Source organism: Eschrichtius robustus, chromosome 3, assembly GCF_028021215.1.
Source record: "Eschrichtius robustus isolate mEscRob2 chromosome 3, mEscRob2.pri, whole genome shotgun sequence".
NCBI classification, from domain to species: Eukaryota; Metazoa; Chordata; class Mammalia; order Artiodactyla; family Eschrichtiidae; genus Eschrichtius; species Eschrichtius robustus.
In genome coordinates this window covers 141209301-141229208 of record NC_090826.1, presented here as the reverse complement: position 1 = coordinate 141229208, position 19908 = coordinate 141209301, and the positions used below count along the sequence as shown (strand labels likewise).

The following is a 19908-nucleotide window of genomic DNA, read 5'->3' as shown; positions in this document are numbered from 1 at the left end:
TAGAAGTGTTGATGGCCTAGAGAAAAACTCATTTTGGCATTTGGGATAGCCCCTTTGCAAACAGCTGTCTTCCCACCTTCTCACCCTAAAGTAGACTTACTAGGCATCAAGTCTCACTCACCTACACAACACTTCTACTTAGTCTTCTTATTTCTTAAAAAAAGATTAATATTGAGTAGATACGAAATAACATTTATAGAATGCAGGTAAACATTGGGATACAACATTCCTGTGCTCATTACCCACTGTAAGAACAGAAAAAACACTGACATTATTTTCAATGTCCTGTGTATCCCTCTCAAATCTATCCTATCCTTTCCCTCTCAGAGGTAACCATTTTTCCTGAATTTTGTCTTTAGTTCCACATATGTGTTCACATTTTTCAGTTGTGAATGTTTTTGTTTTTTAAAAAAAATTATTTATTTATTTATTTATTTATTTATTTATTTTTGGCTGTGTTGGGTCTTCGTTTCTGTGCAAGGGCTTTCTCTAGTTGTGACAAGCAGGGGCCATTCTTCATCGCGGTGCGTGGGCCTCTCACTATCGCGGCCTCTCTTGTTGCGGACCACAGGCTCCAGACGCGCAGGCTCAGTAGTTGTGGCTCACAGGCCTAGTTGCTCCGTGGCATGTGGGATCATCCCAGACCAGGGCACGAACCCGTGTCCCCTGCATTAGCAGGCAGATTCTCAACCACTGCGCCACCAGGGAAGCCCCAGTTGTGAATGATTTTGAACTTTATGTATATAGAATCATCCACAAAATTATGTATATTTTGTGACATTGTTTTCTCATCCAAAATTACATTTTTGAGATTCCATGTTTGTCTTAGTCAGGGTTCTCCAGAGAAACAAAACCAATAGGAGATGATAGATAGATAGATAGATAGATAGATAGATAGATAGATAGATAGATAGATAGATAGAGAGGGATTTATTTTGAGGAAATGGCTCATACAATTATGGAGGAAGAGAACTCCCATCATATGCTCTCTCCAAGCTGGAGACCCAGGAAAGCCGGTGATATAATTCCAATCTGAGTCTAAAGACCTGAGAACCAGGGGAGCAATTGATGTAGATCCCAGTTCAAGAGCAGAAGACCCATGTCCCAGCTCAGTAGACAGGCAGGAAAAAAAAGGGGCAAATTCCTCCTTCCTCTGTCTTTTGTTCTATTCAGACCCACAGAGGATTAGATAAGGTCCACCTACATTGGGGTGGGCCATCTACTTTACTAAATCCACCCATTCAAAGGCTAATCTCACACACACATCCAGAAATAATGTTTAATCTGGGTACCATATGCCCAGCCAAGTTGACACATAAAACTGTCACAATGTTGTTGTTGAATGTAGATGTAATTTTCATTTTCACTCCCCTATGATATTTTATTTTATGAGTATTTGATAAATGTATCTATGCATTTGAATAGTGAAGGACATTTTGAGTATTTGTCTCTCTCTCTGTCAGTTTTAAACAGTGCTATTGTGGACATTCCTGAGAGTTGTTGTACAGTATATACAAGTAAGGATATATATCTTCAACTTTACTATATAAAGTCATATAATGCCAAATTCTTTTCCAAAGTGGTTGTATTAACTTACATTCCCCCTCAGAATGTATTAATTATTCTATTTCTTTCACATCGTCAGATTATTGTCAGGCTAATTTTTGCCAATCTGTTAGGTGTAAAATGATAGCTAGCAAGCAAATGTGGACCTCAGTCCTACAACTACAAGGAACCAAATTCTGCCACAACCATATCAGCTTCCAAGAGAACCCTCAGCTGCAGAATGAAACACATCCTGGCAGACAACTTGACTGCACTTTGTGAGACTCTGAGCAGAGGACCCAGCAAAGCTATGCCTGCATCCTGACCCACAGAAACTGAGAATAAATGTATGTTGTTTTAAGCCACCAGTTTATGTTAATTAGTTACACAATGACAAATACCCAGTACAAGATGGATCCATGGAGAAGGAAATACAACCCTAATACACCACTTGGTTCTATAGTGAACAGAAGAGCTGAGAGCTGTTTCCTTTGGTTTAAAAAAAATCTGGTGAAGGGCTTAGATTGACTTAGCTGGGTCAGGTGTCCATCCCTTGGCTGATCTATGACTAGGAAAGGAGAATTGAATAAAAGATGACAGCTCCCACTTGACCCAGATGGTTTGAGGGGACACTTCCCAGAAGAGGGAAGCTTTCTTTTTCTTTCTTTTTTTTTTTCTTAACGGATTTACCCTATATTGTGTGTTCTCCTTGCTGTCTCTGAGTACTTGCTTATGTTCTGTGAATTTGGGAGGGAAGTAAGGAAGGTAGAAATGGGGACAAGGGGGAGGAGAGGCAATGGAGGGCCTATGGCATTGTCTCTGAAAAGGAGAGACGCTCAAGCATTGTGCTGGTGAATATGCTTATTTCTTCATCTGGCAATGGTTGGTTAGCTATCAATGAACCAGAGCAGAAGACCAGAATGGAAACCATGACACCCACCCAAAAAAAAGTTTGGGTTTTCTCCAAAACCCTTTTCCTTCTGTATGTGGATGCAATGAGCTGAATAGAGAATATAAGTAGACTTCACGAAGCCCCCTCCACACTCTAGAGCCTGACGTGGCCACTCCGGAGCCTCTTGACTCTGCCAGTGCTCAGACCTACCTTCAGTCTCATGGGAGGCTTTGAGGGTCATCTGTACCCAGGACTGTCTCTCTTCTTCTATGGACTTTATCACGCACGACTCGTCTCCAGGGCCTTGATATGCAACTACCCTGTCCAGTATCTGCCACGCCGTCCCTGGAGCAAAGGAAGATGGGCGAGGCTGCAGCAAATATACTGTGTGGGAGTGGCGAAGATATTGAGCTCCTTCATTTTAGTAGCCCAAGAACTGCATAACATTCAAGGGCAGTTTGTACTGATCAGCAAGATATATCACCAGAGAAACTTTTTGTACCACAAACAGTGGCAACATCTCACTCTCTACACGACCTTCTTCCTGAGTGGGTGTGTAGATGTGGTGAGCCAGAACCTGCTGCCCCAGAGGTCTCCTGCCCTGGAACAAGGCGCCCAAGCCCTGGGCATGTTTCTGATTCTGCCCCTGATGGTGTCTCACTTGCAGGACTCAGAAGGAGTGGAGCTGCAGTGTCACGTCCTGCTCATCCAGGCCTTGTTCCTGCTGCTGCTGGTGGTGATCGCAGAGCTGTGGGCTCCCAACGTGTGGCAGCTCTGGGTGATGAAGGCCTTTTTATATATGATTATAGGCTCTTGGCTCATCCAGATAGGCTTTATGCTTTACAAACCAATCTCTGGCCATAAATGGATGGATGATGACAAAAATGATATTTTATTTGTCACCATCTTCTTCTGCTGGCATGTGGCTTCCCTTGTCATTTTGATGATCTGGATCTATGGTGTCTCCTTTTTGTGGTATTGTTACATTTGCTGATGTCTGAACCGGGTGAGCCCGGAAGGGTACCTCTCACCTGCACATTCTGGAACAACTGGAGGAGAAGTTGTGGGGCGAGGAACTGTCAGAGAGGGAGACCAAGTGTCTTTCCTTCAGAGGTGCCACCGAGGCAGCTCACTCTGCTGGGAGGGGCATACAGCTCTCTCCTCTTTTGGCTTCTTTCAGTCTTGTTTGCTAAGCAGTGAGCAGGGAAAAGGCAAATGAACCCAGGAGGCATGTTACTATGACCTTCACTTTCAACTCCCCAAGTATTTCCCCCATCTCCCCTCGACTCGCCTCAGCTCCAGCCAAAGCAATCTGCTTGCCCTGCTCCTCTCTGCATTCCTCACCCACCACCCCAACCCAGTAGAAAGTGAATATAAATGTACTATAATGTGCCTTTGGGTTTTTATAAATATCCCTCACCCACCACATAGAATACTTACCACGAGTCACTGACATTTAGTAATTATAATGATTTACAGTCTTTCGTGCAGCATAATATTTTACCCATCATAATAACCACCTCCTCATCCTTTTTCTTTCTGGATCACTTCAATACTCATACTAAACCTGAACTGTTAATTTGACCATCTAGAACTCAGAGAACTGTTATTGAGGTCTTTCTTTTGATTACTTTATGGTTTATCAAACAGAAAGTCAGATACTTTTTTTTTTCAGCTTTGTTGAGGTGTACTTAATATATAAAAAAATTGGACATAAGTTATACATTTTGATGAGTTTGGGCATAAATATATTGTGATACCATCACCACAATCCTTAAAGGCAATTTCCTCTTCAGGGTCTAGAAGAACAGAGCAGCAACCTGCACATAGTGAGGGCTCAAAAGTGTTTGTCTGCTTCCAGAATTTCTCCAGCCCCTTCTTGCCAAGTGTAGTTTCTGTCAGATTCTTCTACCTGGGTAGATCAACCCATTGCTGTGTACACACCTCAACGAATTTCCAAATAAGACTCACCTGCACCCAATCTTTTCTGGTTCTCATATAAAATAAAATCCAATGGCTTAGAGCTAAGTCAAGATGGCAGACTAGGAGGACACGGAGTTTGCCCCTCCTCACAACTAGGGCATCTACCAGGCACTGGTGGGGGACCACTGACACTTAAGGGGACAGGAGGAAACCCCAAGCCACCCGGTAGGATGTCTAGGGGAGGGAGTGGGGAGGAGAAGTGGAGGTGGGATGGGACCGGTGCCCCTGAGGGGTGACTGTGGGAGGGGTGGGTTTCCCACATCCAGAGGGGCCCACTCATGGTGAGGTTGTCATGAGGGATGGGGAGAGATCTTCGGGAGATCGGAGGGTTGGAAGTGAATGCGGCCAGCTTTTCCCCTGTCCACTTGGGCCCCAGGGAGCCTGCTGAGGTCCCAGGCCTGATCCTCTGCCCTCCGAGGCCCCTTCTGGCTGCATGGCTCCTGAGGGTGTGAGAGGGTGGGAGGCGGGGAGGGAAAGTAGATGCTGGATGCGAGCAGTGCCCCTGAGGGGCTGCTGGGCGAGGGGAGGGGTTCCCACGCTCAGGAGGGGCATACCCACAGTGAGAGGATCAATGAGGATGGGGAGATTCCCTCAGAAGGGAATGCGGCCAGTGTTTCCCCTGCCCAATTGGGCTGCAGGGAGTCTGCTGAGGTCCCAGGCCTAATCCTCTACCCTCCAAGGCTCCCTCTAGCCACGCTGAGCCTAAGCTCCACACCCACACCCCCACCCAGGTCTTTACCTCCAGACTCGGCGCTCCGAGGCCCCCTCCCACCATGCTGCCGTTTCCAGCTGCGCATGTCCTCAGTCTAGACCCCGCCACCGCCTAAACCCCACCCCCACCTAGACCCCGCCCCCAAAGCCATGTGTAAAATAGATAGCTAGTGGGAACATGCTGTATAGCACAGGGAGATCAGCTCAGTGCTCTGTGATGACCTAGATGGGTGGGATGGGAGGGGAGGGAGGTCCAAAAGGGAAGCGAGATTATATATATATATATATATATATATATATATATCTCTGATATTCCTCATTGTACAGCAGAAACTAACACAACATTGTAAAGCAATTATACTCCAATAAAAAATCCAATGGCTTGTTTATTCTGCATATTTTTCTTTTTGATCCTCACTACTATTCTATGAGGTAGACTTATAGATGATAACCTAAAACTCAAAAGTCTTAACAAAGTGGCTTAATGGAGGTAGACATTTAGCCATGTCACATAATGCTATAGCTGCGAGTCAAAGGGAATGGAATTCTGTGCGGGTAGAGTTAAAGTATTGGGGACTTGCAAAAGAATGTCTTTATGCCACCCATTCTGCTTTTCTCCCTGCTGTCCCCAGGATGTGGAGAATCTAAGCTTCCCTACTTGCTGTCACGGCTAAAATATTTATGCTTAGAACAGAGTGAGGCTGGGACAAGGATTCTAGAGAGCCATTATCCTTCTAGTTTCTCCCTTATTTCTAGTTCCTAGGAAAACAAGATGTAACCCTTTTCCTTTGGTTCTGGTGCTATTCTTCCTTGTTTATTTTCTTGTTCAAAAGTTAAGGTGTAGCAGACGTAAATTGTTGTCTGGCTGTTAAGAGCCTCTACTCTCTGGTTTTGGGGACCTGTGAGCATTCTGACGATTGCAAAGGAGAGAGGTACTTCCCAGTGTTATTTACAGGGGGCTCAGCAGTGTCTCAGAATGCAGGCTGGCATGCATGTGCTGAACGCCCAGTGTGTGAGCAGCGGGCAGCTCTCCATGGGAGGCTTACACCTTGCACCACTGGGATGATCAGGTAATGATGCTGTCTACAGGACATGAGCCATGGTCCCCGGGGTGGAAATAAAATATTCCCCAGACATTAGCTCAGCTTCTGTGCTTCTCCTTGCTCCTGGTGACTGTGGAGCTCTGCACTTTCCGCTGGAGGTTCTACTCTGTTCCTGGTTGTCACCTCTGGGTCCCATCCCCTGTTTCTTACCCACAACCTTGGGTATCTTTTCAGGCCTTGGCCAGCCTTGCAGTTCCTCCTTCCTGTGGCCTCGTTCGAACTCCTCTAGTGCCTTGAGTTTGGGGTGGCAGGGAGTCTGGTTTTCCTCTATATTCGTTCCTAGTGATTTGACAAAACTCTGTTTTCTACTTCATTCAGGCCTCCTTTTCTTCATATTAAAAGCATATTTTCGATTTTTTTGAACCTAAAAATTGACTTTTTTTTTTTTTTTGGTATTACAATCTGACCTCATCTTGAGGCAATATCTTTCACTAATAGGGAGAAAAGTTATATACAAGGGCAGAAAAGAACAGACAAAATATTACTATTTTAAGGTATTTTCTCTCTACAAAAGTAAAAGTTGAAGACATACCTAAGCCACTTTTTGACAGATCTGTCTTGCTTGAGTACTTTTGAGATCAGATACTGATGAGCTCATCTCTTGTAGTAAATTAATGCCTCAAAATATTATGATGTCTCACAATGTGTATCTTTGAGGCAAAATAATAAATAGTAGCAGGGACCTTCAAAGCCACAAAGGATTATTACTGAGGCCTGATATCATGGTGGAATGGGCAGGGCTGCTGTTTGGGTGATAAGGAACTTTCTGCATTCCTCATATCACAGTAGGTATGAGCACTCTGACAGTAATCCTAATGACGCTGGAATGTAAAATCAACTGAAGATAAATCTGGGAAAAAAAGAAAACTAAAAAGCCCAAACAGAATTCTGGAGACAAATGTGTAATCTTTACCACCATCCACCAGAGGGCACCATCTTTGCATGAGCTAGGAAAGGGCCCTTGCTCTCCATTTGTGCTGAGGTATCAATTTTAAAAGAAATGAGGGAAGGATGAAGAGGAAGGTAGAAAAATACATAAGCAAGTGTTTTCTAAGCATCTAGTAAGCATAATGAAGGTCTGTTTGTTTCCTATTAAACTTAGATGTGTGGACATGAATAAGCGTAAAATGCAGCTAATAGATATAGAGTATATATGTATAGATCTATATACATAGATACATAGATGGATAGATAGATATATAGATAGATATAGAGATACAGATAGCTGTATATACATAAATATATAGATATATATTTTTTTTGTCTCAAAAACACAGCAGTGTCAAAATGCTTGAGCTAAAATGGCTGTTTTTTAGCAACTCTATAAAAGTCATCAAAATGCTCATTTAGCTCATCACATAGGCATACAGTAAATAGTTGGTGAATGAGTAAATAAAAACATCTAGTACAGGTGTAACATGGATGAAATGTCAACTTAATTCTGATTTGGGTTTTGAGGGATACGCAGGAGTTTGTTAGAGGAGTTCAGGGCAGGCACTATGAGGTCATACATTCCTGTACTCGTAAGCCCAGCAGTGCAGTTCCAGTGATGGGATTTCACGGCCCGATGGTACCCGAGAAAACTCTTGAGTTCCTGCCCCCTAGGAAGGGTGGCTAAGGAAGAGCCACACAAATTGTTTCATGGAAAGCTCATTAATTTGCATTTCAGGTGAAAGGTAGAAGATTATTAATGGGCTCTTCCAATGGAGCACAGTGCCAACAACAAAATGCTTGCAACTGCTTGTGTTATAATCAATATTCAATATATTATGGTACACATTTATAAACTAATTTTTAAGCTTTTAAACTTGGCATATAGAATTACTTTTAAATGTAATTTTATTTTAAATTGTTTTCACTTTTTCCTCATTTTTCAGTAGAATCATACATTTGATAAATCAAATTTTCCTAAACAGATACCACTTCCATATTTTGTTAACTAAAATTCCTTAGGCATTTCATATTATGAGCTGAAAATATGATTTTAAAAAATGCTTTACATACCTAACAAGGCAGATTTACAAACCTAACAAAGAAGTTTCTCCTAAGAACTTAAAAAGACTCTTGTAAATTTAATGTCAGATTTTAAAATGCAAAACAGAATTTAAGCATTTTATTGTATAAGAAACAACATACACAAAATAGCACACATTTTTTAAAAGTACAATGTATTTGCATGTGTGTCTTGATGTTTCATGTGTTCCAAGATGAGTTTGTAGCCTACAATGTTTCTTCAATCATCAATTACCTCATTCATTAATCAGTGTAACACCCACATGCACATATCTTAAGACAATTCAGGGTGAAGCTCTGAATAATTTAATAATCACATTTTATTCCTTAGATTATCACTTCCTTTGGAAAAGAGAGATCATAACCTGGGCAAAGGAAATTCTTTTAGTTCTCTTCCTAGAAGAGTGGCCTATACAGCACTGGTATATACCCACATTCCTTAAGACACTATTGTTTTAGAGTTGTCTTCAATGAAGATATGTGAAACCAGCTTCTCCTCCTAATCACTGCCCCACTATCTTCCCTGCAGCTCAAAGAGGCTGATTACTGGAGCTATTAGCAACCAAATGGAGTGTTGTCACCCCAATAATAGCAAGGACTAAAAGCCAAAAACGCTAGCTAGAGGTTTGAATTACATGATGGTTAGATCCCTGACCTTTCAAGACCTTCTAGTTCCCAAAGTGAAAGGGTCCCAGATGTCTCCCGAACTTGTGTGATGATAAGAATCACCTGGGGTGCTTGGTTAACACATACATTACCAGGTCCCTGCTCTGACAACTCTAGCTTAGAAGAGCCTGGGGGAGGCTCAAGGGTTTTGTATATTTTACAAGTGCCCCAGATGATTATTATTATATATATAAATATATTTATATATAATAGTATATATTGTTATTTAAAATATATTGTTATTTAAAAAAATTATACCTAACTTCACATCTCAGCTTTACCACTTACCAGTTGTGTGTTGGAGCAGATCCAGTGTGCAATCATTTCCCAAAGCTCTGGGCATCTCCTTTACTCCAGTGCACACTTACCCTGGAAATGGCAGTAGATCTCTTTGGCAAAAGTTAGGAAGAGACTCCCAGGAAATACTTGCAAAAATATCGTGAGGTTCTTCCTAAGGGGCAAAATACTTTCTTTTCATTTAAGAGCTTCTAGGTCTGACTCAGGACTGAAATTTGATGAGGGGCCTGGAATGCTACATGACAGCCCATTTTTGGTTCAAATTCATATTAATTCATTCACTCAAATATTTATTGAGCACTTCCACGTGACAGAAACTGCTCTAGATGTTTGGGATGCATCATTTTCAAAAAGAGTACAGGGCTTCCCTGGTGGCGCAGCGGTAAAGAATCCGCCTGCCAATGCAGGGGACACGGGTTCGAGCGCTGGTCCGGGAAGATCCCACATGCTGTGGTGCAACTAAGCCTGTGCGCTGCAACTACTGAGCCTGTGCTCTAGAACCCGCGTGCCACAACTACTGAAGCCCGCATGCCTAGAGCCCGTGCTCTGCAACAAGAGAAGCCACCACAATGAGAAGCCTGCGCACCGCAACGAAGAGTAGCCCCTGCTCACCACAACTAGAGAAAGCCCGCGCGCAGCAATGAAGACCCAGTGCAGCCAAAAATAAATAAATTTATAAAAAAAAAAAAAAAAAAAAAAAAAAAGTACAAAATTCCTGCCACCATGTAGCTTATGTTCTCAAGTAGAATCTTAGTGAGCTGCCACACATTGTTTCCAAAGGACCCTATGATCAATAGCCACCACAAAGGATCTGTGGGTTCGATCATTCTGATATCCATACACCATAGCTGCTATTATGATACCCACATATACTTTGTCTTCGGTGGTTAGCACCACCTCCCATTGCAATCAAAGGCAATTTTCAACTACAGCATCTCCTTTCAGACTTTGTGGACATCTCCACTGGGCCACTACTGCTGGCACCATCACCAATGAGCCTTTGCTGTAATAAGCACCACCATGCATAATCTCCCATTGCCCCTGAGCTTTTTTCTTTTGCTTTTTAAAATTATTATAATTATTATTGTTTATTGGAGTATAACTGCTTTGAGTCACCCCTTCAAGATGAAGAGTTCTGGATGGAGGATCTGACTGCTGAGTCTAGGACAGGTGCCCATGTCCTTGTGGCCAGAACAGGAGAGGGATTGTCTGGCCCCTCTGGCAGGAGACAGTCCCTCCAAGACTCACACAATTTTTCACCCCAAATAAGAAGGACGGTCAGAGACTGAGTGACCAAAACAAAGCTACACAAAACGTTAATAAATGCACTTGCTCCTGACCCACTCGGTGTTCAGGATCCTCTTTGGGCTGATTTACAGGTATCCTAGGACAGTGTAAGGAGGGATCTAAATGTGGCCAATCAGACCCAAACCCGGGACTACCCAAAATCATTTGCCTCTCCTTCAAGTGAACAAGAACTTAGTCTTCAAACCCATTTGAAGGCAATAAAAAATGAGTAACAAAAGTTAATTTCCACGTTAAAATCTTCTGAACACTTGTCTTACAGCAAGCTGTTCTCTGTGAGTAAACTCATGCTGAGTTCCAAATTTCCAACTTGCAAAAAATGTTTTAGACCTTGCTAGAAATTACTTCTGCCTCCTTTCTCATCGGTTATTATTGTTCTTCATCTCTAATAAGACTCTTTCTATGTGGATAAAAAGTGTTCTGCTCTTTTCTTTGAGCTGCTCATGACCCCAGAAGTAGGCCTGGCCCAGTTTACAATAGAAAACCATTATACCATCCTGAGAAAAATTAAAATGAAAGAATTATAACTTCTTTCCCGTATTGCCTCTTGCTTGCCTCTATTTTTCTGGAGTGATTGGTTTAGATGAATGAGGGATTGATCAGGATTAGAACATTTCTGGTCAAAATTGGTCACAGAAAATCTGCAGTTCTTTTGTGTGCTATGATTTGATGAAAATATTAAATGACTTTGTCTCAGTCTTATGGTAAAATTCCTAGATATGTGGGGTACCTTTTACTAAGTAGCTCCTTTCCATATAGATATTGTTTATATCTTCCTTTATAACATCTGTGGGAAAGTCTAATTAAACATATAAGGATACACACAAGAAGTGGCAGGAGACATTATACAGAAAAATACACCATTGTGAGAAAGTCCAAGAGAGTTATTTCTAAGCCCATTAAAATTTGTTTTTCATGTGAAAGGGAGGTTTCATTTACTGGCACATTTGAAATAACATGGGTTCTTGAATCAAATACGCAGAGTCCAATCTCAGTGTTGCACTTACTATCTTTCATTGAAAAGGAGGTTATGATAATCCCTATTTTGCATGGCTGAGAATTGAATGAGAAGCAACTATAAACACCTAGTCTAATTCTTCCTCATGGAAGGCATTCAGCTAATGTTTATTCAATCTTTTTTCAAAGCCAGTGGATAGTAACCCACAGCCAACCAGAGGTAACTCTTTGGGAAGGAAGAGAAGGGGTGGAAAACAGCATGGATATTAGGTTGAATTTTCCAGCTTCTCTGAGAGACAAGTCAAGTCATTAAACATTCACTGTGTACCTGTTAAATTTCTAGCAGGATATTGGATCCAAAAGACACATGAGAAATAAATGAACAGATTCCTACTCCCTGGAAGCATAAAATCAAGTTAAAAAGACAGAACTTAAACTCAGGATCTAGACAACAATTATAAAGAAACTGTCAAACCACACCAAATAGTATGGACTAAAGCCCTAAGTATGGGAAGAGTCTGTATGGTTAAGGGAATCCAGAAGATCAGGTAACATAAAGACTTATTTTCAGATTGAGGTCTCTACAAGAAGTATAGAATCTGGAACCCCTAAGAGAAGGTGTCATTGTGCATTCATAAGGAGCAGGGTTCTGTTGACTGGGGTCTAATTCTGCTCCTAATCAATCGCAGTGGCAGGAAGAGCAAGGCAACATGAGCAATGCTGGTGAGTCTCTGAGAGGGATGTCTCTGCGGCTTTGAGCCCCCCAAATAAGGCAAACCACTCATCTTCGTGGTCGTTAACAGGAATGAGTCATTCAGGGACACCACATGTAGATTTTATGTTATTCATACCAGTTGTTTTTCTTCTCTTTTCTCCCCTTAACCCACCTTATGCTACCACATCTTTTAGGATCAGATAGAGTCCCATTCATAAGACAACTAAGGCAACTAGGAGGGATAACTAAGAGGGAAGAATTAAAATGCATATTGGGCCATTGTGTGTCATACCGCCTCCAGGGAGAAGGCTAGCATGAGGTTTGGGGTTATCCAACAATTTCTTTGTTACCACATCAGTATCACTATTGTGTGGAACGAATGTTGAAACCCTGCTCAGATTATAATGAAGTTTGAAGGCAAAACAGGTGAGAATGGAAAAACAAGAATGGAGAAATAGGACAGGGAAGTGGAGGATATGGAGAGCCTTGTTGCTATATCTCGTGAAGACTAGTGTTAATACCAAGCACTGTCACAGTCAAGCCCCTTGTCACCAAGAGTATGTGTGACTACAGAAAACAATCGATTGAGAAATTTATCCAAAACCTTGCTTTCCTGCACTCAGATCGTCTCAATAATGTTATTCAGCAAATCCATGCCAGGATTTATGAATAACAACAAATGAACAAAAGTCCAAACGATTGAAGATGTTTTCTGAAAGAACAATTCATTCAACATTGACAGAACTTAGACACTGTGCAAACACTCTTAGTGTCTAGAGGAAGAAAGATGAAAAGACAAAAGTCCTTCCTCTCAAGAGCTCAGTCCGTTGAGGAAGACAGTTGAGGAATACTCCTCCACTGCATAGGGGAGTATTGAGAGAAAGAGAGAGAGAAAGAGAGCAACAAGAATCAAAGATGATTTTCAAGTTTCTGGTTTAGACAATTGGATGGTGGTTCCAGTAACTGAGACTGGGAAAACAGGAAAAGGAGAAGGTTGGGAAGGAAAATGATCAGATCAGCTTTGAAAATGTTGAGATGAAAGTGCTTGATGGGTGTCCATGTGGAGATGTCCCATAGCTCATTGGATATTTAAAACTAGAGCCAAAGAAAGAAGTCTGGACTGAGAACATAGATTTTGAAAATATCCATGTGGAATAGATTAATTAAATCAGGGAATTCTCATTAAAAGATGAGCAGAGGGCTGAGGAGAAGGCAGATAGAAAAAAACACATCAATCTTTACAACACTAGGTAGCAAAAGAAAAAGACATCTATGGAGCAGAGGGCAAGAACGGGCATCAGTTGTGTTACAATCGTGTTTGATTGTCTGGGTTTCTATTTCTATTTCTATTATTAGAAGACAATAACCACCAAAGTGTCATTAGGAAAAGTAATGAAAGAGAGTGTTTAGCTTTCTTATGTTATTACAACTTCACCCTAGTGGAGTGGCATGTACTTTTCTCACCAGACATTTAGCTGGCTGAGAGATAGGACTAGAGTATAATATTTAAGTTTCTCATTTTATGAGTGTTTTTTTTTAATATATAAATTTATTTATTTATTTTTGGCTGTGTTGGGTCTTCGTTGCTGTGTGCGGGCTTTGTCTAGTTGCGGCGAGCAGGGGCTACTCTTTGTTGCAGTATGTGGGCTTCTCAATACAGTGGCTTGTCTTGTTGTGGAGCACGGGCTCTAGGCGCGCAGCCTTCAGTAGTTGCGGTGCGCGGGTTCAGTAATTGTGGCTCGTGGGCTTTAGAGCACAGGCTCAGTGGTTGTGGCTCACGGGCTTAGTTACTCCGCAGCATGTGGCATCTTCCTGGATCAGGGCTCGAACCAGTGTCCCCTGCATTGGCAGGTGGATTCTTAACCACTGTGCCACCAGGGAAGCCCTATAAGTCTTTCATTATACACTTTAGGCATGATGGAAAAATGCTGGGCCATTGATAGAACAATTAACTTACTATTTACCAGTTGACATTATACACTAAAAAGCAGAGACAGTGAATTAGAATAAACTTAGAGAGGCCACCTAGTCCACCTGTGGTCTCTATGCTTGGCTTTGAGACAGTCAACACTTATTTCCTTAGATTAACTTGGGAAGCACAATGATCAAGCTTGAGAGAAATAATAAATATGTTGCATTACCAATATATTCAAAAAACCTCTTTTTGGGGTTTTACTGTTGGGCCCAAACCGACAAGTTGAAATTTGACTTGATTTCTGAAAAGTGACTGCACAAATTAAAGATGGTGAAAGCTAACCCCATTTCTGGCCATGCTAATATAACATAGAACATGGGTAATAGTTGTCTTATGCTCCTCGCTGGGAAGGATGTGGAATGCTTGAGTTGTGGGTGCCCCTTCAGCCAATGAGAAGGGAACCAGACAGAAAGGAGGCCATGTGATGAATTATTGAAGAAATGCTTAGTGACTAGCCAGAAGGGGTGGAGGTAGGCAGAAGGTTGTAATGACTTTGTAAATATGGGCTCTTTGTCCATTAAAAGAGGACTTAGAAGAATTCAGTCAAGCTTCAGAGGGCAGAGTTTCAACAAATGGAAAGAAGGTAAAGGAAGGCAGTTCACAGTAGGAAAGACCTTATGAAACTATTTTCTCTCTTCATAAATGGAATGGGCAGTCCTGTGAGGCGGGGAGCTCCCCACAGCTGGGAGTGTTTAAGCAGAGCGATGTTGCAGACGAGGGTCCTGGAGAGGGGAGAAATTGAGTTAGATGACCCTAAAAGCCATCATCAGGCTGAGATTTACCCCTGTGAAATGATCCATTCAATTGCTTCATTTTCCCATCCTCAAAGCAATCCTGCTTATGAGAGATTTTTTTCTCCCCATATAGAGATAATTGGTTCTACATATCTTATAATTCTTCTAGAGGATGAAATCTTTGCTGATTTTTTCAACACATTTCTTTCTCTCCTAGTAAGCATTCTCAGACTTAAATCCAAATGTTTCATCAACAGCTGAATAATGAATCTTACTGAGCTGAGTGCCTTTTTTTTTTAAATTTTATATTATTTATTTTTTATACAGCAGGTTCTTATTAGTTATCCATTTTATACATATTAGTCTATATATGTCAATCCCAATCTCCCAATTCATCCCACCACCACCACCACCCCCCGCCACTTTCCCCCCTTGGTGTCTATATGCTTGTTCTCTACATCTGTGCCTCTGTTTCTGCCCTGCAAACAGGTTCATCTGTACCATTTTTCTAGGTTCCATATATATGCATTAATATATGATATTTGTTTTTCTTTTTCTGACTTACTTCACTCTGTATGACAGTCTCTAGATTCATCCACATCTCTACAAATGACCCAAAATTTTGTTCCTTTTTATGACTGAGTAATATTCCATTGTATATATGTATCATATCTTCTTTATCCATTCATCTGTCGATGGGCATTTAGGTTGCTTCCATGACCTGGCTATTGTAAATAGTGCTACAATGAACACTGGTGTGCATGTGTCTTTTTGAATTATGGTTTCCTCTGGGTATATGCCCAGTAGTGGGATTGCTGGGTTATAGGGTAATTCTATTTTTTAGTTTTTTAAGGAACCTCCATACTGTTCCTTATAATGGCTGTAACAGTTTACATTCTCACCAACAGTGCAAGAGGGTTCCCTTTTCTCCACACCCTCTCCAGCATTTTTTTAAAAATTAACTTCTTACCAAATCAAAACTATTTCAATTTGAGCAAATAAATATGAAGTAGAAAATCCTCTAAAATCTCCAGGAGTTCCAATTATTGATATAATGATATCTTAAATCCCCAGCCTCCTTGATCTCCTTTGCCTGTCCAGAGTTATCTTTCATCACACACTTTGCTGGTACCCAGAGCTGCAGTGATGGCCGCTCTACACTTGCAAAGCACACCTGGCATTCTCCCACCTCTACGCTTCTCCTTGACTGTGTTCTTAACTTCCATAGTTTCACCCACCAATCTCTTAACCATTTTTCAGATCTCTAGTTAAATCCTGCTCTGCTTAAGGAGTTTCTAGGTCCTCCCAATAGGAAGTTATTTCTCCCTGCCTCTGTGCCCCTTGGCACTTTGCAACTCTCTTGTGTTATATGTGTGTATCTCCCCCACTGGACTGTGAAGTTGTGAATTCCTCCAGGAAAAGGACCATGGATTATTCACTCTGCTCTACTCCCTTCACCCGGTGTTTGGCAGATAGCAATTGCTGAGTTGTTAACTGGAACCAAATCTATATATGTTCTCAATCTATGCAACTAAAACAAACCTGAAATATCAAAATGTTCTTAAACCCAAACCTACACTAATCCTGCTTCTTTTTTGGTTTAAGTATTTGGTTACATCTGAATGCTGGTGCCTTATAAATATTTGCTTATCTCAGTGCACCCTTTTCCATGGATGCTACCTGTTAAAACGTGAAATTTCACAAAACTAGGAAAAAACACTATTATTCCACAAACACCTATTGGGTGGCCACTTTGTGCTAGACACTGGGCTTAGTCCTGGGGACACAGATATTAATGATACCATCTGTGTCTTCAAGGAATTCCAGTCTAATGTGAGAGACCAATATTTAAGGTGAGTGCACAAAGGGTTGTGGATGACATGATTGAAGTCTCTAGGAGGTAGTGGAGTACATCGGAGGAAGAGGCCACTCCTACCTGGAAGAGTCAGAAAGGTGCCAGTGAAGAGGTCACACAAACCAAGCCTGGAAAGAAGACTAGTTATTTGACAATTGGCTGGGGACGAAGATGGGGAGGGAAGGGTGGATAAAGAAGCAAGAGGAAAAGACTGGGGGGCTGAGTATCAAGAGAAGCAGAGGCTTTAGGGACAGAACAGAGTAAGTAAAGGCACCATGGAATACAGTCCTATGGCACCTTGGGGGAAACTCTAAGTAACTCAGTAAGGCTGAGGAACAAGTTGTGACCGGCAGACATAGCAGGAGATGAGGCTGCAGAGCCAGGCCTCCGAGAGCAGGGAGGCCGAGCTTAGGAGTTTGGACATCATTCTGCGGGCGATAGAAAATCATCAGAGGTTTAGGTAAAGGAGTGACATGATCAGACTTTCATCCAGGAAAATTATTTCTGCAGAAGTCTGGCCATGGATAGCGCTGTCAGGGGGCCACAGTGGAGGCAGGGAAACTAGTCAGGAGGTTGTTTCAAGAGTCTAGGTGAGAGGTGATGAGAGTCTAAAGGCAAAATGATGAAGAGGATGGATAAATAGGAGAGATTTTTCCAAAGCGAAATGCAGGACCTATCACTTTGAATGTCAGACAGAGGTGGTAACAAGAAGAGAGGGATCAGGGTAGCACGCTTCGGTGCCTGGGTGGATGGCGGTGAAAGCGACATGGTAAAAAAGGGAAGGAGGAAAAGGCCTCGAAGAGCAGGTGTTTGGGGGTGATCCTCACTCATACTCCAGCATCTGCCACTGTCTTAACGAAAGGTTTCAGAAGTAACCTTAAGGCATTTTAGCTAATCAGCTTGTCAGCTTAATTATGCAGCCCACAATAATGTCATAGAAATGGCGAATGTAATGTGGGAAGTAGAATCCTGAGAAAGTCCTGGCCATTTAAGTAGCTGTGGTCTATTTAGGAAGACAGTGGTATTTCATGTTGAATGCTGCTGTCAATTTACAAATTTCTACCATTTAATTTCCATAATCACCCTGTAAGGTCAACATCACTCCCTCCTTACAGATGGGTCTCAGAAGTTAAATGACTTGTCTAAGATCACTTGGCAAATCTGGGGCAGTCCTAGAGTTGACCAGGTCCTGTGGCTCCAGGCCCGGCATGTTTTCCACATCAGCCTCCTGCCCTCAATGGCACAAATGTCACATGGTGAAAATGCTCCCACGCACTACTCCCACAAAATCTCATGATTTCACAGTCCCACCGCACATCCCATAAAGGTAACTTCACATGTCAGGCAGGGCGTGTCTTGTCCAACACTGAGTGCAGAGCAGGGAGGGGTCACGAAGGATTGAGTCTCCTTCATAGACCGATATTTGTGAAGTGCAGGCAACACAATCACCTTCCATCGATACAGCCAAGAACAAAGGGAAGGGAAGGAGGGGGCCACAGAATGACAAAAGTTTGGGGCTTCCAGTCTCGGGGAGATGGTCAGAATGACGTGATGTGCTGAGAGTTCACTTTAGCCCCTCTGGTTTATCACAAATACTTTGGGGACACTTTGAGACATTTTGATGCCTACGGTCAGACTGCTAAGCATAGCTACCTGTAAACATAGAAGCCCTTTCACATTAATCTCAAAGCTGCCTAGGTCACAGACCCTTCTCCCTGACAAAAGAGGACAGTAGCCTAGAATTTTCTATCAATTTTGGACACTCTTAATGCCCCCCTAAGTAATTTGTACCTTTAATCCTCACATCCTCTGTTCTCTCTACTTTCTCCAGTTAAAGAATTTAGGCAAATCCCAAGGTATTTCTCTTCATGAAAAGGCTTTAAGCCTTTGCTCTAACTTTCTAAGTCCAGTAGAAATGAATAATGCAATACACTAAATAAATACCTTTTAATGTCATGAGCTTTGGCCTTTGCACACAGGCAAGATAACTCCCAGGCCAGGTCAGGATGGAGCCAAAGATAAATGAATCTTGCAATTTAATCTTTCTTGGTTGTTTTTCACAAAGCAAGTTGATTCAGTGGAATAAAGTTAAGAATTAATGTCCCTTGAAATAGAAAAGCAATGGAACCTCTCTTCGCCTGTGGCTGCAGATGAACTGCGACATTTTCATGAAGAGAAACTCTAGACCCCTTTGGCTGTTTCTTACCTTTCTTTTGCAGGTCTTTGGTCAGACACCATTTTACACTCTCGAAAATTCATAGTGGAGCTTGTGGCCAGAAATACCCCATGACTTGGTGAGTATGATTCTTGAATGGTGTATGGTTTGGGATGGGGGAAGAGGCAGCTGAATTTGATGTGTGGATTGGGAGAGGGAGAGGGATAGGAGCTCCTGAGGGTCACTATGGAAGAAACTATAAAGCAGGTAAGTAGGACAAACAGCATCAAGCCAGGTAGACATTTCTCCTTTTTTGGATTTTTACCACTTGGGCAAGCAACTGCTGGTGAGTTCTTTCCTCTATATTTTAGTCCATGGTTAGCAAAAGGGATTAACCTCTCGTGTCCACTGTGGTTGTTTGGTAGTAGATGCTTGGAGCACTGTGTTGAGAAGAACTCTGAGGCCACACCGAAGCCAGAAAGAGTCTGAGAATTGATTGGCTATGCTTGCCATGGGTGAGGGATAGGCAGTGCATCCCATGGGCCACATAGCAATTATTTGCATAGTAAGGTGTAGCTCAAATCAAGATGACACTCAACAGTTCCTAGTTACTACTTGACCATGAGGCATATCTTTCTCCCAATCTTTTTTTCCCTTTATATGTTTTTTCCTTGTCCTTTTCCACTGTCTTTCTCTTCTCCTTTTCCCCCCTTCCTGTTCTCCTTTTCCACTCTGTAGACCTTGGACTCATCAATGGCTTCCTCGTGCCCTACCTGTGACATGTGGCATTAGAAAGGTCACTCAGCCATGCTCACAACAAGGTTTTATTTTGCTCTGGGATCTGGAGAGCTGAGAAAGACACTCCACTCGATTCTTATATTTGGCTTTCTTAGGAGAACCCCGAGACTTAAAATTTTTATTTTCTTTTCCTTTCTCTGGTAGGTAGATCCTTCAGGAATCCATCCCGTATTCTAAATGATGTTATGTGTGAGTGTTTGTGTG

The 19908-nt window shown here is 42.1% G+C and overlaps 2 protein-coding genes across 2 annotated transcripts in view; both read left to right on the top strand.

Annotated features, from left to right (window-relative positions):
* The first annotated feature begins 2657 nt into the window (after nt 1-2657).
* LOC137761483 (transmembrane epididymal protein 1-like) lies at nt 2658-3431 on the top strand. Its single transcript, XM_068538408.1, has one exon. It carries the CDS (start codon nt 2658-2660, stop codon nt 3429-3431), a length of 774 nt encoding a protein of 257 aa, XP_068394509.1.
* Nucleotides 3432-12182: 8751 nt separating this feature from the next.
* LOC137760723 (regulator of G-protein signaling protein-like) overlaps nt 12183-19908 on the top strand; it is a 33977-nt gene continuing 26251 nt past the window's right edge. Inside the window, 3 exon segments of the mRNA XM_068537632.1 lie at nt 12183-12195; nt 15030-15112; nt 18971-19045. Of these exon segments, the coding sequence (XP_068393733.1) occupies nt 12183-12195; nt 15030-15112; nt 18971-19045 (171 nt within the window).